The sequence below is a fragment of the Nansenia antarctica genome, assembly GCF_963989245.1.
Source record: "Nansenia antarctica genome assembly, chromosome: 10".
Classification (NCBI taxonomy): Eukaryota; Metazoa; Chordata; class Actinopteri; order Argentiniformes; family Microstomatidae; genus Nansenia; species Nansenia antarctica.
Genome location: NC_137680.1, coordinates 17,598,279 through 17,625,113, shown reverse-complemented (window position 1 = coordinate 17,625,113; position 26,835 = coordinate 17,598,279). Strand labels below are relative to the sequence as shown.

Below are 26,835 nucleotides of genomic sequence, written 5' to 3'. Positions count from 1 at the left end.
AAGTTGGATAATCTGAGTGATGCCTGCTTGGCAGTGCCGCCTCCTGGACCAGGCATCAGAGCAGCAGCGGGGAAGAAAACAAAATGCCTGCTCCCATCCCCCCTTCTTCTGTACAATAATCTTCTGCACATAGATAGAATCTTTCAGAGCTGGTGGCTTTGTTGACATGCTTTCCCTTCTCCTGTGGTACAACCCAGCACTTGGCCCGTCTCTGGCCACAGCCCATTGGCCCCACAGAACAATGACACACCATGCCAACGCACCCGGCAGCCAATCAGCCCTCTGTGGTGTGAAAGAAAAAGCTCTTAATCTCGCTACAATTTCCCACCAGGGGCTTTCAGGTTTTCATGGTGCCGTGTAGGAGGCGGGGGCTGGTGGATGCATGGCTTATCTCTGAGGTTGGGAGGCTCCTCTGTCTGAAATAGGCCAGGTGGCTGAGAGTCTGGTCCACCAACCAAGGATGGCCATTACATCATCATGTACTTGCCATCTGTCAGGGGGTTTATCTTTGACCCAATGCACTTTTCCTGCACCTCTCTCACCACAAGTGTGAATCATGAGGAATCGTAACAAAGGCTTTTTTTTTTTTTTTTACTGCAACACCATGCAGTCATAATTATGCTTTTGGCATCCTCTTAGCATCCTCTTCTTACTCAACGTAATACAGAAAGAGGGAGAGAGATAGGGCGGGTTGGAAGACACAGAGAGAGAGAGAGAGAGAGAGAGAAGAGAGAGAGAGAGAGAGAGAGAGAGAGAGAGAGAGAGAGAGAGAGAGAGAGAGAGAGAGAGAGAGAGAGAGAGAGAGAGAGAGAGAGAGAGAGAGAGGGGGGGGTGGCTTAGTTGTTTACAATGGATAGCTCAGTACTGTGAGCTATCCTCATCTGTGTCACCTCACCTTCCTCCTCTGGAGACGTGCCCAGGCTCTGCACAGGCCAGTTATGTGAGAGATGAACAGAAGACAATGCTCTGAATGCTTTACCCGGTTACAATTGCATTTTGAATGTCACTTTTACTTTAGCAAAAGCTATGTACAGTAGAATCAATCTTTGGATGAAGACATTGCTAAACTGCATCATGGTGGAAGTCATGCACCAGGGGAGCCACCCCTCCCAAATTTCGTTGTTTGGTACCTGTACTATAGCAATGACAATAAAGACCATTCATTCATTCATTCATTCATTCATTCATTCATTCATTCATTCATTCAAAAGCTCTGACTATGATAAGAGTATTCTGCGATTATTCTGTCGCAGGGGTAAGAGTGGGAGTTTGCATTATTTAGGGCCAATCATTTGTCCAGGACTTGTCACACCTGGAGATATGGAGATGAGGTATCTCAAGCTGGGTTATGACGCAGTGACCTGGATGCTGAAGACTTGTCGCTTGAGGTTTTACTGGTGAGACGTTTCTGGCGACTGTGTTTTTCCTACCTGCTGGTCCCAGCTGGCAGCTTCCACTGAAGCACGACTAAACCAGACGCGCTGTTGTTCAGAGAGGGAAGTTGGTGGATGATGGCCACTCTGCACCTGGGGTCACAGTTAAACATCAGAGGGAACTTTAACATACCGCCAGTTTACTGTGTCCAGTTACAGGGTTCTAGTTTACTGTGACCAGTTATGACCAGGGTTCTGGTGCATGATTCGTGTCATCGTAAAATGTCACTTGTCAGAGACACGGTCGGTGGAGCTTAATTAAAAAGAAAAGAAAGCCAATCGATCAAAATGTGATTGAAATGATCGTGTTTGATAAGACCACTCATAACATATTATGTGCTTCATTTGCTGACTACTTGTGATTTTGTCCAATTTGATTCCAATTTGATTACATTTGTATATGTCAACACCAAGGCGGACATTATTTTAGTTTTGAGTAGCAGTCTGGCCAGTGTTATTGTTTGGCTGGTTGGTTCCCCTGATTAGACTGTCCTGATTAGTGGGTGATACTGAGCTGCTCAGAGGTTGGTACCAGGCAGCTACAGTCTGTTGTCACCCAGAGCAGGGCAGCATGCTAGCCCAGTGACTCAGAGTTGAGAGGAGGTCCTCCACTGATGAGGCACTAATTATTGCTTACTCCCAAGGGACCGCATGGGAGATAGACTTTATACAGCTTGACAGGCGCTTTCGTTTCCTGGAGAACTCCAAAACCAGCCAGGCTTAATGTTCCTTCCCTCTCTCTCCCCTCTCATTACGATATATTCTGGACACATCTAACTTAACTCCAAAGCAGTCATTGGCAGTCATTGCTCCAAAGCAACCTTGGTCTTAGTACAGTCATCTGCAAATCCGATCTAAACAATTTAGACAATCTAAACGTTGTTTAGTGCGGATACACAGCATCTAAACGTTGTGGTGTCCTGTTTGTGAAAACTTGAGTGTTGTGTTGGAATTTGCTAGTAGCTTCAGTCTGCAGACTTCTCTGCTGTGTTAAAGATAGCTTTCGACATCAGAACTCTAGGGTAATCCTACCACCAGTGACTTAGCTTTAATGTGTTGTTTCTTGATGCATATCCAAGAGCGACATCAGACATCGTTTGTTACACAATCATAACAGATGTCTATGCATCATTGACTCATTGTTGCTGCCTGCCTGCTGAGGCTCTTTGCTTCTGTTCTTGGGCGCCTCTGTACATTCCTCGGATATTTTACAATGCGAAAGGGATTGACAGTGTTTCTGTGGAGATTATGTATTCCATCACCTTGTAGAGGGGCTATATCATGTGTGCTGTGTTGTTTTTTCCAGGGAAAAGAGCTTGTTAGAAATGGTTGGAAAGATTCTGTCCCCATCAGCATTTTTACTGGAATGATCGGAAGTGAGATGGACGGATTGCTGGGAATCTCGTATTGCTGTTTCAGGCCTTTTACTCTGACAAGCCATTTCCAGAGGAGCGACACATGGACTGTAGATAGATAGTATTTTCTATCTGTTAAGTTGTTTTTGCTTACTTACACTTCTCTGAGTAAAGTGTGACAACCGTATTACCTTGATTTCTCCAACATTATGATTTTCCAACCAATAGCAATATGAAGAAAGAACAAATAGACAGATTTCCCTCATGGCTTTCATCAGAACCATTGGTTTCTGTTCGACTTGCACGTACAACTCTTTGAACTGTTTGATAAGGATTAGCTTACTGATCTCCTTTATAAATGGTTAGTTGCTTATCCTGTATTACCCTTTTAATTGGATTTCACAATTAGGCTTAGGTATCTTTGATTTCACCTACTGTAGGTGGTACAGGGACGTCACTAGACATCTTATATAAGTGGTCCATTTCACTCAGCGTAGCCATTTGTGTTGTGACAAACAAAGGTATCTTCCATCGTATATAAAAATCACATCCAGAAAGTGTTTCTCGGGGCGCTTAGGTGGCGTAGTGGGTTAAGCGTAACCGCAGGGTTCCCGGTTCGATTCCAGCCGCGGACATATCGGGCCCTATTATGCACTTCATAAGTCTTAAGCAATAAGACGAGGTGGTAGATCTAAACTTAAGACGTGGAGGCGTGGTCAAGGCCACTTTGCTATTATGCGTGCGGTAGTGGGCGCCTAAGACCCGGCGCTAAGCCCAGAAATTAGTCATGGGTGTGTTTTGGGCGTCTTCTCAATCAACCCAATCAGCGTGCCAGGTGCCATTCCCTTTAAGAACCGGCTGCGTTAAGTCAAAGGGGTTTGCTATTATGCAGTTCATAGGAGCTAGACTTCATGCACGTTTTGAAACACGAGCGCGCTTCGTGTTTCAAAACGTGCATGAAGTCTAAACTTAAGAACTTTTCAAACCACTTCTTAGCGCTAGGCGCAAAGTCAGATCGCATAATAGCAGGGGCGCCTAGTGCACTTCATTAACATATTGAACACTCCCACAATGAGTAATATATGCACGGGAGTCTTACGTCTTATGTGTGGGCGCCTAGCGACACCTGCATAATAGCAGTAGTGCGTATGAAGCGCATAATAAGGGTGGCGGTAGGTCTTAACCTGGCGGTGCGTCTTAATTAAGACTTAAGACGGCAAGTTAAGAAGTGCATAATAGGGCCCATCCTGTCATCCCTCCTCTCTCCCATCCTTCCTGTCTAAATCTCTACTGTATCTGTCATCAAAAAAAAGGCTAAATATGAGTGGGACTGCCCCACTCTGGCTGAACTGATATGTATTGTACGACTACTCAGTACTGTTGACATTATACTTTTTTTCTCAGAATACCAATGTCCAAAACGCAACACTCCATTGAAGTATTCCTGTTATTGTGTGATACGGTTTGTACTTAGCGAGTATGTGTGAGATAAATTCATCCTAAACGAGGAAGTGATTTAAGTTATTGATCTCTTCTCACTTATTTATTCCAGCCACAGAATTTGCAGCAGCATGTATTGGCTGCGCTCTACATCAATATCAAGTTATCAGCAGCTGCTGATACAGTACTATAACCCTGTACCCAAGTGTCTGGTAAAACGGCTTTACTGCTGATCATTGTCAGTGTGAATCACTGTGAATCAGCTTGAATTGTCATGTCAAGGTCACATTGCCAGCCTGGTGTAGCAGCATAACCATGTGACCATGCGGTCTTATTTGTATAAGTACTGTACATATTAATATGATTATTTCCTCTTGTTTATCTCACAGGCTGAAGAAGAAATCCCAGTCAGTGGATATTGCCACTCCAGGATTCCCCTCTAGTCTGATGCCAGCCTCGCCGATCAACAAAACTGCACCACCTGTTGCCAAGACAACCACATTTGCGGTGCAAGAAAACAACGCAACCAATTCCCAAAGACGCAGTCCCCGGTGCAGTGAGCTGAAGCGATGCTACACCATAGGTAAATGAGAGTGCTAGAATTTCTGATCTGCCCATCCGTGTGTGCATGTTCTTCCATTTGGGGGCCTTTGGGACACAAGTATGTGGCAGGAAGATATGTTGGGAGTTTGTGTGTGTGTGTGTGTGTGTGTATGTGTGTGTGTGTGTGTGTGTGTGTGTGTGTGTGTGTGTCTGTGTGTGTGTGTCTGTGTGTGCGTGTGTGTGTGTGTGTGTGTCTGTGTGTGTGTGTGTGTGTGTGTGTGTGTGCGTGTGTGTCTGTGTGTGCGTGTGTGTGTGTGTGTGTCTGTGTGTGTGTGTGTGTGTGTGTGTCTGTGTGTGCGTGTGTGTGTGTGCGTGTGCGTGCGTGCGTGCGTGTGTGTGTGTCTGCCTCACATGTCCCCGATGCCTTCACATTCCTCCGAAACCCAAGATGGCCTCATTCCCTCTAGCCATTCATTCCTGCATTTCAGTCATTAGATGGCTGTGACATTCCTGTCCCTGAGGTACAGCACAGTACATCATCAGTGTTTTGGGTGCTGGGTTGGCTGGTGCTAGCCGGCATAACGTATCAGAGATCTAGCCATCGCACCTGAGGAAGCAGACTTTCTGAGATAATAGAATGAGTTGTGATGAAGTCATTCAGTGCACACACTGACATTGTAACTGTAATGGGTCTCTTTAGCACCCTCCTGTCCGATATGATTGGCCAATTGACTCTCTCGTTCGCTTACTGTAGCAAGCTGCTCCGTTCGAGGTTGGACCGGGTAGTTTCAGCACGGGTTATTCTGCACATGTAGTCATCTCAAATGAATCATTTGGTTTTACGTTGTATCTTACATTCTATCTCAATCGGCTGTTGATAGGGAGTCAAATTGGCTGCAGAATGGACACAGTACAATGACATTCAGGGCCGATGACTGAATGCTAAACTCTGATTAGCCTCTGTTTTATCTGTTCATAAGATTTTCCTTATGAAATGGATTTCAGAGAATAACTATGAGGATGACTCCAGTTTGATAAAGAACACGAAATGCCAAATAAATATCACTATTTTTGCTCATTATGTCTCGGTGCAGTGACCAGTAGCCCGTACTATATCGATAACAGATTATTTAATAGCAGTTTTTTTTTTTTTGATTTTATCCCTTTTTCACCCAATTTGGTATCCAATTGAACCCAACCTAGCATCCAATTATCCCCTGCCTATTGCGTAGGATCCGCCGCACGACCCCGTGGCCGGCAGTCCCAGAGGAGATAGCCAGGCAGACTAGCTGACTGGCTCCTCGAGCCCGACACCGTTATTCCGGCACCCAGGGGGCGGTGTTGCACGACGGATCCTTGTCCGGAAATAGTCCTATACCCCCCTTTGGGAGCGGCCGCTCAATATGCCGCTCCCTGTGTGCCCTGGCCATATCCGGGTCTGGCGAGACCGGGATTCGATCCCAGTCCCCGGTGGGAAGCTTGCACTAGTGGCTAGTGCTTAGACCGCTGCGCCACCGCGGGGCTCTAATAGCAGTATAGTTTATCTAAAATATGCCATCTCTGAAATATTCAATCCCCCCGAAATGGACTTGCAGTGTCGGACATAAGCTGTGTTACTGCATGCGCACATGATTGGGATAGGAAGCCACCAGAGACAGAAAGACGAAAGTCCACTCCCCCTAGAACACCCCTGTCAGTAACCACAACCACACAGTGTTTTTTCCTGACCAAAACAGCATTGGTAAATGAAATATTTATTTCAAGGGTTCTCATTCCCTGATCACTACCGATTAAACACAGTCATTACAACCATTAGGAAGCTGTTAGAACGCTGCAATGTTACATACTGGACGTTTAAGTACAGCATTAGGCTGACTGCTAATCTAGAACTAATATCCTTAGGTATGATATGCAAGTTAACTTGGCCTAGATACCTTACCGTACTTACCGTACATTTCACTAGGCCTACATTCTAAAGGTAAATAATTGGAGGTAATGAAGGTAATTTGTGTTAACCAGGCTATTTCACAGTGGTCACTCGACCACAAACCTCAACGGGATTCCATCAGGCGGAATGTAAAACGATGCCAAGAGCTCTGAATTAGAATTTCATACAGTATGTGTCCTTGAGCTGATGTGATTATCAATGTAAATGAATGCAGGGGGTTTTAAACCCATGGCTGGTCCCCTTTAGCAGTGGCACAGTAGCAGGCTGCCAAGAGAGGAGTGATGTGTGTGTGAACAGAGCTCGGTCCTTCAGGCCAACAGGCCAATAGCGCTGCAATACGGTGAAGGGAGAATGTCAGCAGTGTGGACATCTATTCACAGAGCCTGCCAGCATTCTCCGCTGATAAGCATTCTATAGAGCCCTCTCTCCTATTGACGCAGCCCTCCCTGGCCAGGGCCTGACAACAGCTTGAGAATGGATTGATTTGGGTCGTCAGCATCTCCTCAGTCAGTGATAAGTCAATGAGAGAGTTCACAGGTCAAAAAGGGAACGTGGAGAGGTGGACAATCTCTTGATTTTTGACCTCTTTGTCATTCAAACTGTTACGCACTTTAACTTCAAAGCAGTACAACATATTTTTGTTGTCTATTTGATAAACCATTGATCAGACTATCATACATAAAATCATTCTCTAGATACAGTGAGGGAAATAAGTATTCATCAACAAATCAACAAATCAACAAATCAACCCTTTATGGCACATTACTTTTTTTATGGATTGGAGTGTTACCATTTCTTTAGCTGGGTAGTTATTGAGTCAATCATGAGCTTAGAATTATACGGTTCTATCTCCGTTTAGGGTAGTTCAGAGATATTGAGCGTCAACGTTTTTACATTCCATTATGTTTTGTGAGATGGAACCTTTGTATTTTATTAATTAATTTTATTAACAAAACAAAAATCATCATTTTAAAAATAACACCACACAGGCATTAATAAACACCTAATGGATCAGATTACCATTTAAATTGGTATGTAAAACACTCAATTCTGACCAAAATGGAGATAGAACCTTATAATTCTAACGTCACGCAATGTCTGGTCTAAATTCCGTGTGAATAGTTGCAATATAAATATGTTGAATTAAAACGTTGTTGATATGTTGAATACTTATTTCCCCCACTGTAATAACATACTGTTGAGAGGCTAGCCTATACTGTATGTGTGGGGTCATTAGGCGTTTTAATAACGGGTAACTAGACATTGATTAGTGACAGCCCCTCCCTCCTTCTAAAACTCTTGTGATCTTGATGGGGCTCAGTAATCCCCACCCCCAGGCTGCAGCAGCACATCCATCCCATTTGGATCCTAGCAATCCAGATCATGCTAATTTATTCTAATATGAAAATAATAATGTCGGCAGCTTGCTGTGCTGTCTGCGAGCTTTCAGACAGAGCCGTCATTAGGCCATAAAGGCACATCCGTCACAGACATTTTAATAACTAGCGATGAGCCTCCTACAAAGTTCCACCACAATGTTCACCTTTGTGTGAGAGATGATGGATTTTTCTTTTATGGTATTATACAGAATTTCACATTCAGGGACATTTCGGTGTCCGTTTTTGGTTGACAGAGGAGTGACGTGCACAGATCTGCATGTCACGGTGAGAGTGTCACACACTGAGTTTTTAAAGGTCTTCCTGATGTCAGCTACAGTTCGGTCCCAAGTGGGATGGATGTAGATATACAGCCTACACCTGCATCATCACCACTCTCTGTAGGCACATGCCTCTAACACAGATAGGGATGACAACTCCTAACAGGCCTGCTTATTCGGGGTTACACACCATCCTCAGAGTCCGTCTCCTCCTTAAAAGTAACACATACCCGGGGTATTTGGAGTGCCTGTCTCCTTGGCTATAAGGCTGTTGAAACCGAGGGGGGTCCATGTTTTCAGACAGACCTTCTCTGAGGGAGGGAGTGGGGGGGGGGCAGGGAAGACGGCGAGGGACAACTGGGTATAGCGGGGAGGGTGGGGGGGGGGGGGGGAGGGGCCGGCCGGGAGCGACAGGAACAGCAGGGGGCGGCGATGGAGGATGAGGGAGGGATGTTTATGGCTGTCTGACTGGAGCTGGAGCGGAGAACGGCGGAGGAGGCCCGGTAGCTCCCCCGGGGCGTCTGCATCTCTCCTGGCCTCGCAGAGAGGGACCAGCACGGTGCGCTCCAGATAGATGAGAGAGGGATGAGAGGATGAGAGAGTGAAAGCTAAGACGTCCTGCAGAGCTCCTTTCCTGGATCCCCATGGCTCCTCACACACGGGCCTCACAAGCGTACGGTCCCATCCGCATGACCTTTTATGCCATGATAGCCTTTATTCTGGAGGACCGTGGAGTCTAGTGCTAGTGCTTAGTCACACAGCTGTGCAGCAGCACCCGTGTTCATGCCCCTGTACAGTAAGAGTGCATGAGATACACAACTGAAGTAATGACAATTGATCGTCAGTGAGATGATTGTTCGTCAGTAAGACAAATTATTTCAGGTATGCACATTTGCACGTATACTGTAAATTGCATGCGTCTAATTCAACAGACACATTATGCTAATTTCCAAGACATATGACATCTAATTTCGCCTCATTGATATAGTGTATCTCTTAGACTTCGATGGGATTGAGCCCATTCATGTTCTCAGATGAAGTACAGTACAGTAATGTATACAGTACATTTCAGAATTCTGACGCTGTCAGATATCTGCGGCATGTTCCTCATGCTTTCTGACTGACATTCCAGACAGGTTTGTCCAATCAAAAACGGGTTTAGTGACTCAATTCAGGGCCCGAGTCCTGATATACACACATACAGTACGATAACTTGTACGACAACTTTTAAACTTGAGGTCATGAACTTGAGATCATACCTAGATTGTTTATTTAAGACTTGTGAAGATCAGAAGGATGAGTCTTAAGACAGTGACGGATACTGACGATGCTTCCTGTCTGTGTGTCAGTCGCTAGGTGTACTGTAGGAGCTGGCCTTGCCTTGTGAGGGAAGGTGCACAGCCTTAACAGCATGTCACTGCCACTAATGGCTTCTGAGAGGTGGATTGTTCGCCTTGTCCTCTTGTATCTTTCCCCTCTCTCTCTCTCTCTGTCTGCCTCGTTATTCCCTAATGTATTTCCTGTGTGTCTGACCCGCGGGGTTGTGAGCTGGAATCTGTCCCAAGGACGGCCGGGGGAGACTGATTTGTACATTGCTCCAACCTTGGCCACAGTCTGAGGTGAGACATTTTATCACATTACAGCACTGTTTGACTTATCTTTGTGGACACACAGACAAAAGGAAGAAGAGAGCATGGCATTGCATACTAAAACCTAAATAGTCTTCTCAGAATAACACCAGACTTCTTGGAGACCTGGCCTGGGTGACAATTACAGTACAGTTTGTGCCCAGCAGTATCTGATATACTCTCTGGTGTGCGTGTGTGCGTGCATGCGTGTTTGTTTTTGTGTGTGGCTCCTGCGCATGCATGTCTGGTTGTGTGCATGGGCTCTAGTCAGGAAAAGCTGCAGGCCCTACTCCACACTTATATGGGATCTCTCCAGTAATAGAAATGCTAATAAACAACCCAGTGTCACACATTGCATACTCTAACACCTTGAAAGCCGTGGCCTTGCCCCCAAGCACATGTGAATGATTATTCCCATATGAATGATTATTCCCATGTTACTTATTCATTGAATTTCCCACTGTGGGGTCAGAGAGGAGAGGAACTGGTGTTGGGGGGCTGTTATAGTGTCCTGCTTTCAGGGCCTTAGGCTCCCACCAAGGGTTCCTTGATATGCAATTCCATGAAAAGAGACTCACAGGCCTGAATTGAATTAGCAGCCGCTCAATACATTGAATCAAGTGGCCGGTTAGGCTCTGGCTGCCGTTAGGCTCTTTAGTTATGGGGTGTATACACAGTTTGTCTTGTTTATTTTCTGCTGGAATAATGTCAGGATTTCCCCCATCTTCACATCTGTAAATGGTAGGTGCTAAACATTATGGTTGTTGACAGTTATGGTCACTGCTTTAGGCAGAACATAAATGTAGCTTTCTCTTCGCATTTGTAGTAATTGTCTCAGGTGGTGCATTGCTTGTGTTTACACATAGTAACAGTTGCCAGGGGTGGCAATTAGGTACGCAATGACTAGTCATCCCCCACAAGCATTATGCAAAACAGTACATTATTACGAATTGGGACATTTATTAACTTTTTCAAAAAATGTATTTTTTGGGTGAAAGATGATCATCCGCATCCATTGCTAGGCATGTACGGCATGGTATACTGTAGAAGGAGTTGCACATTATAAACCAACGGCAATGTCAGTAAGTAATATCAGGCTGTCAGCCATGTCATTTTGAAGTCAAGGTGAAGCTGTACACTGGGCCTTAATGGTGGGTTGTGGTCCAGCTGGAAATGTCAAAACGATTCCACTCCGATGGATCCTTCTGCCATCGAAATGATAATGTCTTGCTGCCCTTCATTTCATTCTCCGCCCATTCTCCGGTTTGCAGCTCTTTGAGTTTGACCTCTGTGAGATCCGGATCCTGAGCCAGATTGCTGGGAGGCGTAGCTACCTGAGTAACAGCAGTAGCTGTAGAGTAGGAGAGTAGCTCCGAGGCACCCTCCTGACCCAAAGCTTTCACAGATCAGACTGAACACAGGACATGACGTGCCCAGTAGGACCATTAGCAAGAAAGGTCAGTCAGTCCTGCACAATGTGGTGTGTAATGACCTGAGGCTTCCTGACCAGCCATGGAATTACTGGACCACTGGACAGCCAGGGCCAGGAGGAAGTGGGTGGAGTGGGCAGGGGGATGTGTGGGGCGGTTGTTAGCTGTTGCAAGGCCCAGCCATGTCCAGGAGGGCCCCTCCTCCCCCCAGGTCACGTAGCAGTAGCAGGCCTCAGCCCCCCCGTCTCCAGAAGAGTTATCGGTCATGCCCCAGCAGCAGCAGCCTTGCCACGCTGCCCATGCCAGCCAAGCTGCTTGTGTGTGCAGAGATAAGAACCGGGCCTGCACAGGCTGGTCACGTAGCATCAGACAGCTTAGAGTAGCTCCCAAATACAACACTGACTAGGAGTGTCTCTCTCTCTCTCTGTCTACCATCATACAGTATATATGTACTGTCTTTAGAGAGCTCTGTCCTGCAACACGGCCCTACCCCACCTTCGATCTCCCCCCCAGGACCCCCAGATCCGTGTGGATCCCCGTGTGGACAATGTTGCCAGAGTCCGGGAGGCACACATACTACCAGGATTTAAGGCAAACAGAGTAATCTTGTATAAGACCCCTCCACCACTAAGCCTCTGTGAGGGCTCCCCACACGACACCATGGTCACCCAGAGTGTTCCTCTGTTGATAAGAAAGACCCTGCAGAAACACGGCTTCAGAGGCTCCATTCAATCACAAATGCAGTGCTGAAAAAATGCATTGTTTATGCATTCCAAAAATTATAAATGAAATGAAATTATAGTATTTTTGTTTTGTAAACAAAAAACATTGTCCAGTCAATTCTTAATAGTGATTAAACATGCTTTCTTGTAGTTGTAGCAGCATCAGGATATTGTTGTTGTTGTTGTTGTTGTTGTTGTTGTTGTTGTTGTTAGTAGTTGTTAATAGTTGTCTCTCACTATTTAGGTTTCCCACAGAGCAGATTTAATTGAATTCCACCCTGGTGTGTGCCTGTCTGACAGACTCAGGTGTCTCAGACAGACTGTCTCAGTGGTTCAGATGTGGCCACATGCTCACTGCAGTTTAACATTCACAGGCTGATGTCAAGACAAAAAGCTATGGCCTGGGAGGACCGGGAACCGTTTTTCCTACAAAGGTTAATAGTATGCGTTACTCATCTCCTGACAGCAATTGTGCAGTTTTGATGTTAACTTGGTTACGGGCTCAGAATGTCATCACTGCTTTCCTGGATTTTGACTTTTTAGTTGTTACTTATTATTCTCTGTGCCCTTCTCATTCCTGCCCTGCCCAGGTCTAAGCACCCACACTGAATGTATTAACACCGTCTGTGTTGCTGAGTGAGGCAAGACCTTTGTAGCTGTAAGATTTAGCGACCAGGTGCAGTACAGCTATCCATTAAACCAATGTTGCTTCCGTTGTCCTACAGAGCAAATAAAAAAACAACACTGTAGATCTTGGTTTCATCAATCTGGCAGTAAACAGGTTTGTTCCAGGAGAGTCTTGTTTGAGTGAGTTATGGAGACCAGCATGGGCCAAAGACCAGCATCAATCCAGAGCACACAAGACAAGGGTTTGATAATGTTACCTAACTCTGTCCCTTCCAATGTCACCCCAGATTAGAAAATGCCATGGATGTTATTACTGCTATTTACAGAATGACAGATACGATATGTTTAACTGCAGCAACATGTAGTTAACCAGACAATAAATCTCTATGCTAAAACTTGAGATTTGTCTCGCAAACCTCTAACATAAAAGCCACTCCTTAGGTTATTTCAATGTCATACACAATGGCACAATGTTGAATAGCACCCCAGGAAATGTCACAGAGGTATTTAATGTTTGGATATTGAACGGTTTCCTGATCTACTATTCAATGTTAGGTTTGCTTAATGTTTGCTAGGAACACTTCCCCTATCGTACAGTACATGTTTTCATTGGGGAATATCACTTTCATCAGGCAAGGTTTAGTATTACCGCAAGGACAACAATACAGCATATTTTACCCTGAATGTGCTGTTATGATACGAGTTAACCTTAAAGTAGAGTCCCCCAAGCCTCTTTACGGTAGGGCTAAATCACACCACCACGCTGACCAACGGACTCACTGGAGGCCACAAGAGAGATTCATGACAGCGGCCGTGGGGGTTTCAACTTTACACAGCAATGAAAACATTTTTGTTTTGTCTCCGTGGTGCAGGGGAGCAGAATTTACTGCAGTGTACTGTAAAAGATCTGCAGGGCCGATTTATTGGCCTGGCGGTGTAATTACGTTGACTGGGAGTCTCTCGGCGGCCCTCTTCTCGTCGTGCTCAATTTATAAATGCCACAGCGGTAGTAATCCCACTGTTTCCCCACTTAGTTTGGAAAGGGCTGCAGCCATCCGCCGGCACGGATTGATTACATATAGCTCAAATGAAGAGTAAGCAGTTTTCTTCCGTCGCCGGCTGGCCACTGCTATTGATTCATTTTACAGCAGAGGAAAATAAGATCTGCCACTCCACATAACTGTTGATATTTGTTTTAGTTTTGCTCATGAATTCATGGTATCCCATTACCTAAAACGACTGTATTTCGCCTATGTCTGACTCACGTGCCATTGGTACCAAGGCAGCAAGGAACTACGGTTACATAATGTTTACCATGAAATATTGGCTAATAACACTGTATTACATAACACTGTATTAATCACATGTTAGTCCATTATTCCTTGCCTGTAAGGAGCGAGGTAATATAATCAATAATGTTGTTTACATTATAATTTACAAGATTATAGAGGATCAGTAGATAAGGTAAGCGGCCAGGTCTGACAGAAGCATTATATGAAATCTGAACAGTCTTTTGGGCTATGTCTTCCAGATCCACCTTCTATATTATAATGACCAGACTTTTTGTCTTGTACTCGCTTGAAGGCAAGGTTTGCCATGTACTAGTGTATCCAAGGGGAAGAATGGCTTCAGGATAGGGTTTGGCGGCCAGTGCCGTATGCAGTCTTCACACACGGGTCAATGCCCAGTGCATTCTGCACATCTCACTGGCTGGATGTTACGGTGCCAGCTCAGAATGTTGTTGTGGTACTGCGTTAGAAGACACACACAGATTAATCCTCATTTGGACTCTTAGATTTAGATATACATAGACATTGTACGGTACATTATGTACAGAACATTCAATCTGTCTGTCTGTTTTTGTAATATAAGAACTATTCTGTTCATAGGCAAAGAAAACGACATATACTCAAAGACACAGACACACTTATCTCACACGTATCTAGGTCTTTACAAGTGGAGTGTTTACAGCATAATCAATGCTGTATGGGTGGCAGCCTTCCCTTTAAACATTCACAACCAGGCCTAAGGGAGGCGGTGCATATAAACCTACCATTGGCTGATTGGCTTGTGTCAGAATTTCCTCGACTGTAGCTGTTTGCACAATTAAACATAAATCTTAGCTGAACTGACAGGGTGGGAAATTAAACATGATGAAATACTTAGCAGCCTTAAGACATGTCTGCATAAGGCTGATAACCATGACCGTAATCCCAACAGTTTTACAATGACAATCCAACAACCTGTATTATGTGACATGGTCATAGTGCACATTAGTATGTATATGCACTATGACAGGGAGCACATGATAACTTTATAGGAATGGTATAAGACTTGTCAGTCAACTGGCCTCATGGTCAGTCTTTGTGCACATCCATATGTTGCTGTAGCCATCCTTCCTACGGTCTTTTTGGTCTAATATTCATTAGTGAACTTTGTTAAAACCTCAACCGGATGAGAGTTCCAAGGGCTCCTTTTAATGAGTTCCCACTATTCATTAGTGCTTTAGCTAATCCAAACGCTGTCACCCCCCAGTCTGTACCAATGAGAGTATATTTGTTTGCAAGTAAACTAACAATGTTCACCTTGGTTGATCTAATATACTGTATGCCCAGCTCCTAATTTAACAAAATTATCTATCTCTCATATTTCCTTGAGGAGAGATTCATTATCCAATTTAGGCGCTGTGCAACCAGCGATCAAGTGAAGAACGGATGGTGTCAAGGTTGCGGACAGTTTAACTGTGAATAGATAGGATACACACTGTTTACCGTGTTTTTTTCGGTTTGAGGGTGTTGCTTTGCCTTTGCACACATAGCCTATGTCTTGTTAGGTTGCCAGTGTATCTGTCCGTACCTCAAACCAAAGGTGGTGGGCGGTGAGATGGGAGCTTTAATGTACGGCAGACAGTCCATTTTGGCATTATGATTCATGGGAGACGGTAACATAATGATGAAATATATTACTGTGTCTGACTTAAAGAGAAAGCAATTAATTGTGGCCACAGAGTTCAATGGAGATATTAAAGCGCCCCCGCTGACATAAAATAACGTTTGTTTTGTTTATTTCACTGATGATGCCTCTGTCGCCCCCCTCCACCCCCCTCAAGCTGTCAGCTTTATTGTGGGCTCAACCTTCAGAGAAAGGCTGAGCTTTATTGTTTTAATAAATTGCCCACATGAAGGGTGCAGTGGTGCATGTCTGATGTGCGTCTCTACCTCCTGAAATTAAACCTCTCAGAGGAAGGCAGGCAGGCAGGCACGCAGGCTGCCTGTGACGCTGCATTTGTAGCTAGTCCTCCCTGTCATAAAGCACAGGCTCACCAGGGACAGCACTGACACTCAGGAGCTGATGGTCCTTCTCAGCCAGCGGTCATTAGTCCAGGGGCCCTGCTACCCAGGTTCCCTCCCAGTGCAGCTCCAAGACAGCACAGACACCCACAGAGGATAGATGGCCGTGAGCGGGGGTTAGAGAGGCGCTGGTGAAAGATGGCCCAGTCGGTGGCGAGAGGCCATCCATCACCACAGCCACCCTGCTGTGCCTGCGCTGTCCTGGAAGAGGAAGTGTACTGAGGCAACGGCTGGAATTAGGGAGCCGTTGTCCGCCCAGATATCAAAGTCACTCCCATGCTTTTTCCAATACTTGTCCAGTCCAGCACCGTAACCTATATAGGACATAATCTTGTAATGGCTTTCATCTGGCGACATCTTGTTGTTCGTTTCTGCATTTTACATATTTTTGTTGCAGGCCTTTTCTTTTCTTTAATTAAAAAAAAAAAAAGTAATACTTTTTGTGAGTGTTTTTCTTGCCATTTCTTCATTGTATCTAATTGTTGCAGGCCTTTAAAAAATAAAATAAAAACTTGATTGATCAAAAGTTGGATTTGATGTGGTGGTTGTGGTCCCAATCTGCCTCTTAAAACTCAGTACGTGGGCTCCATGAACTACTGTAGGACAGAGTTGGGGGAAAAATCCAGACGCACAATTGACTTGAAAGAGCACAATCGACTGTGACAAGCGGCTTATCTTCTAAAAATAGAACTGAGTCTCTGATGTGATTATGTTCCTTTGTTTGGGGTTTTTCCTCCGCCCAATATCAGTAGAATGATGTGGTAGATTTCCCTGGTTCTGTTGAGCTCGGGAGAGCAGGAAGCACCCCCCCCAAGTGATAGCCTTGAGCACACCAAATTTACTACCCATGAATCCGTGAGAGAGAGGGAAAGAATTGTCTTGGGTATGATTGGTCGCCTTGACTCCCACTCTGCCAGCCCATAGGCCAAGGCCTGACAGAGGTCTGGATAATTGCAGTTTCTGCTCTCCCACTGCTCTGCAGCTTAAATACCGCTGAGGTCAATTGGAGAGAGAGGAGGGAATGGCACATCATAAAAAGCTTTCGCTATAGGAGGACATTAGAATTACATTTTGCATGAGAAAAGACGGAGCAGGCAGACTTTAAAGTGGGGCTCATTTGGCTATGATAAATGACAGACCAAGCAAGCAAGCCGAGGCCGGGTTCCTGAGTGACATGAATCATGGTTACATAACGCCAGAATGGGCTGATTAGACAGTCACCCAATCCCTCCAGACGAGGCTGGATGATTCAGCTTGGCATTGTCACACTCTTAACAGACTTTGCACGACATCGATTCATATGTCTACCTCATGAATAGTTGTCGGCACTGGCCGTTTGAAAGCATAATCGTCTGTTGTGGCGTTGTTGACAGCTTTGAGGGACAAAGCTACACTTTCTCAATGATGAACTCTGAGAGGTGTTATTTTGTTTTTGTGATGGGCTTGTTTCCACCTATGATTGGAGCCATTGTCTGGACTGGTCGCCTCTCTCAGATTCTATTAGCGTTAACACTCTTTGTATTGGCCTCCCTCTGTGGAACAAATGCACAATAGGTAGAAAGATTATGCTATCATCCTCTAAGCAAACCAATTCATAGTGTAACACTTGAGAGAGAAGACGCATTGAACACTTATTTCAAGGCATCTTCCAGTGGAGGCTGTGTTTAACATGTTTGATACCATTCCTCATTCCATTCCATGCATTCCAATGAGCCCGTCCTCCGATGACTTCCACCAGCCAGCCCTGTCTACATACCTCGAGAAGCCTTACAATTATTACACAATGAAATGCGGGTTTGTGTTTGCCAGCAGCTGGTGTATTCATGCTGCACGAGTGATTTTCTTTACCACATTTATGTTGGAGTAATTTGCACTGTTAAAAGAGAATGTCCTGGAGAAATGGGCAGATGTTTGTGTGAGGTTGTGCGTGCGTGCGTGTGTGTATGTGTGCGTGCGTGTGTGTATGTGTGCGTGTGTGTGTGTGTGTGTGTGTGCGTGTGCGTGTGTGTGTGTGTGTGTCTGTGTGTGTGTGTGTGTGTGTGTGTGTGTGTGTGTGTGTGTGTGTGTGTGCAGCGCTGGTTATGTAACATGCTTGTGTAGCCCATTGACAGTGGAGATGCCTGCTGAGATTCCTGTTTGTTGTTGTCCCCAATGATGAGATGGGGAAGGGGACTGTGGATCTGTGTGTTCATATGTCTCACGCCTCTCGTACACCAACTGGGACAATTTTTATGAAACTTGGGTGAATGATGCGTCATAGAGATCTGACATTTACTAAATTACACTGAAGGGGTAATTTAGGGGGGTGGTAAAGTAAACAACTGAAATTACGAAAATACACTGATTGGCCCAAGGGGAATGCTATAGTACCAATTGAAAGTGCAACTTTGAACAAGCATCTCCTTCTGTCCCGTTTGGTACATAATTGTGCCAATTCACACAAAGTGGGGCACTACATCATTTTGTCCGGGAGTAGTAGTAGTAATACCAGTAGTAGTAGTAAAACCAGTAGTAGTTTCCAAGTGAAAGCCAGGTATGGCTGTTTGGTACTGTATAATCCCCAGAAGAGGAAGGATTTCATTATGAAACACAACACTCTTGTGTTCTGAAAATGACAAAGACCCACACAAGACCTGCAAGGGCTTACAGTACAGTCGTAGCTGCTGAAACCAGGACCACTGTGTATGGTGTCCTATATAATTTAAAACTATTTTGTGTATTTGAAAATGAAGAGGTCCATCTCATGGTTGCAAATGATGCCCAGTGGTGCTTGGTATAAATTAATATTTTACCATATCATTTCTAAGTAAATAGCTGGTCATTTCTGCGCTGTAGAATAATGCAGTACTGAAAACTTAACAGTAAAAGGTGTCATAGGATAGATACAGTATATGAGAAAAGATATATGAAAAAGGTAATGGCCACTGCTCCCCAGTAATTTCTAAATAAAATAAATTATGAATCACTGGGGAGCATTAAAGAGTTGCGGACATTACTCTTTTCATTCATTCATTTCTGTGTATCTTCCCTTTTTCCACATACAGTATGATAGACAGATTTTTAAATCAGATACAAACTCTTCTTAAGTTCTGAAGCAACAACTTAAAATTGTATTAAAATGAGATACATCAAAATGTTGATTGGAGCTGAACAAATGACAGTGGGGTTCTTTCCACTTAATAAGGCTCATTGTATTTAATGTCTCTGAACTGAGGAAGATCTACTGTATCATTGCCATTCAAATGACACCTTAGGTTAATTATTAAGGCCCTTTAGGGTGTCGGATGGGTAAACGTGGCTCATGCCAGACTGTTTTATTGTTTGGGTTGTCTGGATGGGGAAGTACAGCGGGAGTGTACAGTACCTCAACCTATTACAGGCTTTTGTAGGCTGAAACACAGCTTAGAGAAACCCAACTCCCTCTGAGGATGTAATGGATGATTAGATGCTTTACAGCCCACAGTATATTACCGTGCAACAAGGCCCAAGTGGTGGCAACGTGCCCATCCAGAACCCATCACAAAACCCTACCGCTTGCCAGGGGGGGGGGGGGGGGGGGGGGGGGCAAGGTCACTATGAAGCAGAGGACAAGTTGTTTATCCCTCAACCAAGAGTCCATACAGACGGGTTCATCGATCTTCATGTTTACAGTACTCTGGAACATGATGAGAACCAGGGCTAGGGGTCTCAGTTGTGCAGTCTATCAACTTGTTGTACTGTATGGTATTTTTACAAAGTGTTTACGAACAGGCCCTGGCCCCCCCATGTTATGGTACTGTAGTGTAAGATGTTGTCTACTGGTCCTTTGCTGTCTTGTTGCTTTGTAACTAACTACAGTCACTCATGTATTAATAGACAGTGTTATCCTATCATGATTCATAAATCAGCCTGCAATTGTAATTGTAACCAGCAGATGGGGCACAACATGTTTTTTATTTTCACATTTATGTCAGTCCAGTTGAATAAAGTAAATATGTATGTAATAAGTTCTCTAATCATTTGAAATATTGAGAAACATTTGGTCATTTGACTCTGAGAAAGGGTTGATGTTACAGGGAATAACCATGTAACCATGGATTACACAATTGTATTTGTGATTTCTAACAGAAATGCAGTATGATAGCATACAGTCGTATACAAGTATTTACATTTACATGTTTGGCATGTAGCAGACGTTTTATTCCAAAGCGACTTACAATCGATACATTAGACTAAGCAAGTAGATCATGGATATACTAGTAGCAGGAAGATTCACTAGTCGTAGCAGGAAGAGTAATCTAGCTCAGGCCAGGGCATTGGCAAGTATAAAGCAAATGTGAATTCCTGGCTGCTTTCCATTAACACATTTTTTTTTTTTTACTATGAAATAAGTATGTGTTCTTTTACAGAACAGGTGTGAGTGTTTTTGATATAAAAACCCTAACCACTTTGCAAACCTACACTCACCGAGCACTTTATTAATACTGGGTAGGATCTTCTTTTGCTCTCAAAACAGCCTAAATTCTTCATGGCATTGATTCCACAAGAGGTTGGAAACATTCCTTTAAGATTTTGGTCCATCATGACATGATTGCATCACGCAATTCCTGCAGATTTTTCAGTTGCACTTTCAAGGCAAGGCAAGGCAAGTTTATTTGTAAAGCACATTTCATTTCATACAACAGGGGCAATTCAAAGTGCTTTACATACAACATTAAAGAATACATCAAGTAAGACGCACTTTCCCATTCAATTGAATATATATAAGATAATTAATAAGTGAATAGATAATGAATAAAAAGACATGGATGGAAGTGTTAGTGTTTAATCATAACTGTTGCAAAATATGAAGGTTTTTAGCTTAGATTTAAATATTTTTAGGGTTTGGACCTGTTTGATTTCTTCAGGGAGTTTGTTCCAGGAGCATGCGAAAAAATCTGCTGCACCGTGTTTTGTTTTCACTCTTGGAATGATTAGCTGATTAGTCTCAGCTGACCTTAGGGGCCTTGCTGGAATATAGGGTGGGAGGAGATCTGTATTTTGTATTTTGGTCCAAGACCATTTTGTGAGTCGTATGCAATTAGGAGTACTGGTAGCCAGTGTATAGATCTCAGTATTGGTGTAATGTGTTCAAACTTCTTCGTTTTTGTTAGGACCCTAGCAGCGGTATTTTGGATGAGCTGCAATTTACGAACAGCCCCTATAGATAGGCATGTTAGTAGACCATTACAATAATCAAGTCTACTCGAAACAAATGCATGAATGAGTTTTTCTGTCTTGTCTTGTTTGGACATGAGACCTCTCATTCGTGTTATGTTTTTCAGGTCATAGTAGGTTGATTTAGTTATCGAGTTTATGTGGCTGTTGAAGTTTAGATAGAATTACAGCAAGATTTCTGATCTGTTTTTCAATCTGTGAATCTCCCGTTCTACCACATCCCAAAGGTGTTCTATTGGATTCAGATCCGGTGACTGGGAAGACCACTGAAGAACACTGAACTCATTGTCATGTTCATGAAACCAGTTTGAGACGACTTTTTCTATGTGACCTGGCACATTTTCATGCTGGAAGTAGCCATTGGAAGATGGGTAAATTGTGGCTATGAAGGGATGCACATGGTCAGCAACAATACTCAAATAGGCTGTGGCATTCAAGCGACGATTGATTGGTATGATTGAAAGATTCCCCACACCATTACACCACCTCCATGAAGGAGAAGGTGCAGAGGCGTTTCTAATAGTGTTCAGTGAGTGTATGTGATGAGGGCGAACAAATGGCATTTATTCATCCATTCTCATCACTTTTTTAAATTCCACTGAAACATTGAAGGTTTTTAAGTTCCTATGTGTCACTATACAGTAGCTCCTCTGATGAATAATGCATTCACTCTTTCCCACTCACTACCTGAATCTGCTCCCGAATTATTAGATCCTGTTCTGGTCTGTTGGATTGTTCACTTTTCCACACTCAAATCATGTCATCTCTCCTGTTGGTAGCTGAGGAGATACTTACTGTATATGTCATAGTATTTGGAGTCCCTAGCCTCATAAGGTGCCTGGAAGAGATTCGTTTAGCCCTCATAGGTGTCACATACAGTCCTGTCAGAGCTACAGTGAAATTGTATTTATTGGTTTTATATAGCTATTTAAATGGCTAAATGTAAACTAGATAGGCTACATCCCAAGTGTTCCATGTTTTCAATTGTTGTGACGTTAGACCTGAATTATAGCGTATTGGCCAAGGCTGCTCAGGACATTCTGCCTGTCCTCCCAGATCCTGACGAACGTGTACAGGTGCACCATGAGAGTGTCCTGTCTGGTTGGACAGTATCACCGCCTGTTATGGCAGCTGCACTAGGTTCTACAGAGAGAGGTGAAAACGGCCCAGTTGTGTATGAAGAATACCTTATATCGTTGATGAATATCCTGACAAATAAACGTTAAATTGAATTGAACATACAGTACACTAAGTGTCTCGGGCTAATTGAAGGATGTATTTAATCAACACGAACGGAATGTTTTCACTTCTGTCGCTCTGAGAGCGCGGAGCGCACACTGGGTTCAACGTCATAAAGGCACCAAGTAATTTGATTGGACCAGAGGCATTCCATGAGTGCTGATCAGATTTCCAGGACGTATTTACGAACGCACCCTTTAGTCATTGACTGCACAGCACAGCACTGTCTGGCACCACTAGTGGAAAAAAAAAGTTTTCATTTGACGTATTTCAGTTCCTGTTTCTGTATGTAGTGTAGTGGTATTTCACAGCACTTCACTCTTTCCTGTGGTTATAACGCGATTATATGATGACAACAACATTGCAAATGTAAACATTGCAAATATAACATTTGTTGACCAGTTGTTCGTGATTTAAATATTTGTTTTGAGCTGTTTGAAGTTCAACAACATGGAGTACATTCTGTCTGTCACGGGGAGCAGTGCCCGAGCTGTCAGAGACGCACTCTCTAACAGAATCTGGCCTGCGTCGACTCAGGACACTGTACTTAAAGACTCTCCTTCTGCACATCACATCGGATCAGTACACGAACACAACATTACCAACTTAAAGTCAGGTTAAGTATCGTTTCATAACTTATTCGAAGTGTGTTATAATGGAATTATGACGTTCGATCGCGCTGCAGGCACGTTCATCTTAACTTGTAATGAATAATGGCTCATAACATTTATCATAACGGGAGGAAGTTACAATAGCAACGAGTTAAGAGTAGTTATTAGTACTAGTGCAGACATGGATACATTGTTGATGCGTCTTGTTTACTACTAGGCTGCGCACATGATGAGCCATGATGACATGAGGCATATTTAAATACCCATGACAAGTCGAACACATGATGGTCGAGGTCTTCATGTCTGTTCTCCAAGCGGGTCTCGTCATGATTACATCTAATCTACATCTATAACATCTACATCTATAACATCTACATCTATAACACGTCATTAACGCATTGTATTACCCGACCGTCCCGTCTCTAATAGGAAATCCATTGGGCGGTTGGGTGGTACTATCTACATTACATGCAGTATATACCAATGGTATTACCTCAATGGCTATTTTATTTTCATAGTGGCTATTTTCTGAGTTAGATTTTTAAAAAGATTTTCATTTCATTATGTAGCCTATAAATCACGCTGGCTTGGTTGTTGCGAGGACACATGGGGGATAACCGGTGAAGCATTCCAAATATTTCGTCGGATTTAGTATGTATGCTTAACCAGTGAGCCTGAACATAGAATATGGTCGGAAATACACTTGCCCCCTCCAGGCGTTTCACATTTGGGAGTTTCTTCTTAATGATGATTATACTTCCATGAAGTGTTTGCATCCCACCTAATTCATCATGAGACCTGTCTATACTCCCATAGAGATCAAACACAATATTAAGAAGTTATAGAGATTATTAGGCAATGACTAAGAACAGTGGATGCATACTGTTGTTTAGGTCTATAATGAAAACAAACAACAGTACAGTCGATACTTTTCGTAGTCACTTGGCTAGGAGATTCTTAACCCTTCTGAACAAATGAAATGGTACTGTTTATCAAAATATCTCCAGATCTTCCACAGTCATCAGGTAACCACTAGCCTATACAAAGAGCTGAGCGTTTAAGAGGACATCTGTACCCTGCTCCTTCCGTATCATGTGTGTTTCAGCTCTGCTCTATGACAGGTAAATAGTTTGGTCTAATTAGGACAAAGATTAATAAGATACATGCTCTGCTGCTCTGGAAATTCCACTGACGCCAGTTCATTAGCAGTCCCCCCAGTTCTCCTCCTTCTGTAGCCCAGCACAGGCCAGAATGTGAGGGCGTCTTGTGTGGCTGCAGGCCATGGCCCTTCTGAGGGAAGACAGGCAAGCAGCCCTCAGCAGGACCCTGCCCTGCATGTTGCCCCCTGTCTCCCCATGATGAACGGGCTGGGTGGGACGCTCACATCATCAACCCAGTTAACTGGTTTAAGGTGGCGTTGCTGGCGGGAAATTAAGTCTAGGAAATGAAGTCAGTCCGAGCTCTGTGTGTGTAAATGTTACAGTACATTTGGCTCTTCAATATTGGTAATGGATTCACTACTAGGCTAGAGTAGGGTTGGACAGCCTCAGTTCTGTGGAAGGAAGATTATTCCATTCTAAAAAGCATGGATGTATCATAAGATTTGTCCTTTACTTGGTGACACTTTGTCACTCAAAACCATTTAACTACGACATAAAAGGAAATGTATTCATCATTTGGCATAGAGGAGATATCTGCCGCTTTGCCATGCAATAGATTTTACTGTTCCCCAGACATCAACTACCATCTTCAAACAATTAAAAGAAACATTTACAGCTACAGAAGGCTATCTGATAGAGACCCCATGATGTGCATGATATGCAATTGATTTCTGTGAGGTTGCAGTTGCAGCGGTATTTGTTTTGTGCTTGTTTAGAATAAATGCTGAAATGACAGATTGGCCGCAGAGCCCAGGAGATGAACGCCTCCTTTCAATACCTGTGAATGTTTGACTAAGAAGCGCCCAGGCCTTTTAACTGCAAACTGAAATAATAATTGACCCAGAATGCCTCCAAAGCCAATCTTTCGCTTTGCACATCAGGTCATTCACCTATTTTTTTCCCTCCAAACCTTTCTTTATTGAAAGGGATAAACGTTCTGTACTAAAGCAGTTAGATATCTAAGATAGATGGTGGGTTTTGCTGCGGAAACTTGTTCATCAGGTTGTGAAGTCCCAGCCGTGTGTGACAGTTAGTCATGCAGATACATACTGTAGATAAAGATACATTCTTTTTGCTTTAGTGGTGACACATGCCTGCGCTGCTGCTGCTGCTGCTACTGTTGTTGCCTAGATGGTGGTGGAGATGGTATAAATGGCATACTGTGATTCTGACCAATGCTTGGCAGTTGACCCTGCTCTCTTCTCTGGCTCAGTGAGAGAACCTGTCTTGAGACTGCAGAAGTTGTGCTTCTTTTAGCTGAGATCATCATTTTCCTTATATTGATTCAAGCTGTAACCTGAGTGGGTGTTGTTGCTGCAGAGATGCAGAGAGACAGGGGAGCAACAGGTAAGCACTTTCACCATCCATTAGGCCAGGGGGTTGTTGTTGGTCTTGTTGTTGGAAGCTGGTCCACAACTCTGGGGTCTTAGCTCCAGACTTTTGACACTTTGTCAACCTTCAAATCCTGAGAGGCCTGTCAATGGCATGCACAAGCATCAGGTTTCACCAGCTGAGGCACATTTATGTCTCAGTCTTACCTTAAATCATTCGTTACATGTGTGTTAGTTATTTGGGTTATTTTGATTTAATCATACAGGGGTCAGTTTCCCGAAAGCTTTGTAGCTAAGGCCAACTCCTCTCCTCGACAATGTTATTAATTTAACACATTTCTTTCACCCACAGAAGATTGTCGACAAACATAGTTTTTTCTATCTCATGGCTTTGCAGTAGGATTGTGGGGATAGTACTACTACTACTAAGTACTACTTAAGCGACAAAGCGTTCGAAACTGACCCTGTTCATTTACTTTATATGAAGAGTTCTGGGGATTACACACACAAAACAATCACACTGTAATAGGTACTGTGTACGTACTTTAGCTACTGAGCTAGGCTTCACTGTACATCAAGTTCCTATTCCTCAACTTGATTTGCAACGGAAATATTACACACACACACACACACACACACACACACACACACACACACACACGCACACACTCAATAACCCCAGAGCCAGTGGAGGGATCATGGTGTGATGAGTCGCCCTGGAGTGAGTGCTAATGAGGAAGTCTGGATGGGGTGACACTCACAGAGCCAGTGACAGGATCAGGGTTTGATTAATTGACTTGGAGCGCGTGTTAATGAGGGGGCTGGACTAAGCCAGAGCTTCTGTTTAAAACGCACGGCTCCCCTAACACAGCACACAAAGTGCTGCTCCAGCAAAGTTTTCATACTGGGTGGTGCGGCATGTGCTTGGCTTTACGCAGGGGAGGCTGTCTGCATAATGTGGAGTGTTGGCAGAGGGATGCTGCTGTCTCTCTACATTTCCTGTGTTTAGTTTGACAGCTCACTAGGCGAATGTATATTCATTACAATGTCTGCATCGCTAGTTGGGCTATATCAGAGATATCAGGTAACAGGGTGTCAGGGCTATGTCTAGTAGTCTTATATGTATATCTCCTGACACCAGTTTTTTTTTTTTTTTCTTTAAATG

General features: G+C 43.9%; 1 protein-coding gene across 4 annotated transcripts in view; it reads left to right on the top strand.

Moving 5' to 3' along the window:
* The first annotated feature begins 4,660 nt into the window (after positions 1–4,660).
* oxr1a (oxidation resistance 1a) overlaps positions 4,661–26,835 on the top strand; it is a 60,706-nt gene continuing 38,531 nt past the window's right edge. For 2 of the 4 annotated variants that reach the window (XM_080540256.1, XM_080540254.1), the window contains exon 1: positions 4,661–4,811. In XM_080540256.1, coding sequence (XP_080396382.1) covers positions 4,676–4,811 — 136 coding nt within the window. In that variant the 5' untranslated portion in view covers positions 4,661–4,675. Of the gene's footprint in view, positions 4,812–22,871; positions 23,185–26,835 lie in introns of those variants that run through there. The other 2 variants (XM_080540253.1, XM_080540252.1) reach the window with 1 other exon arrangement.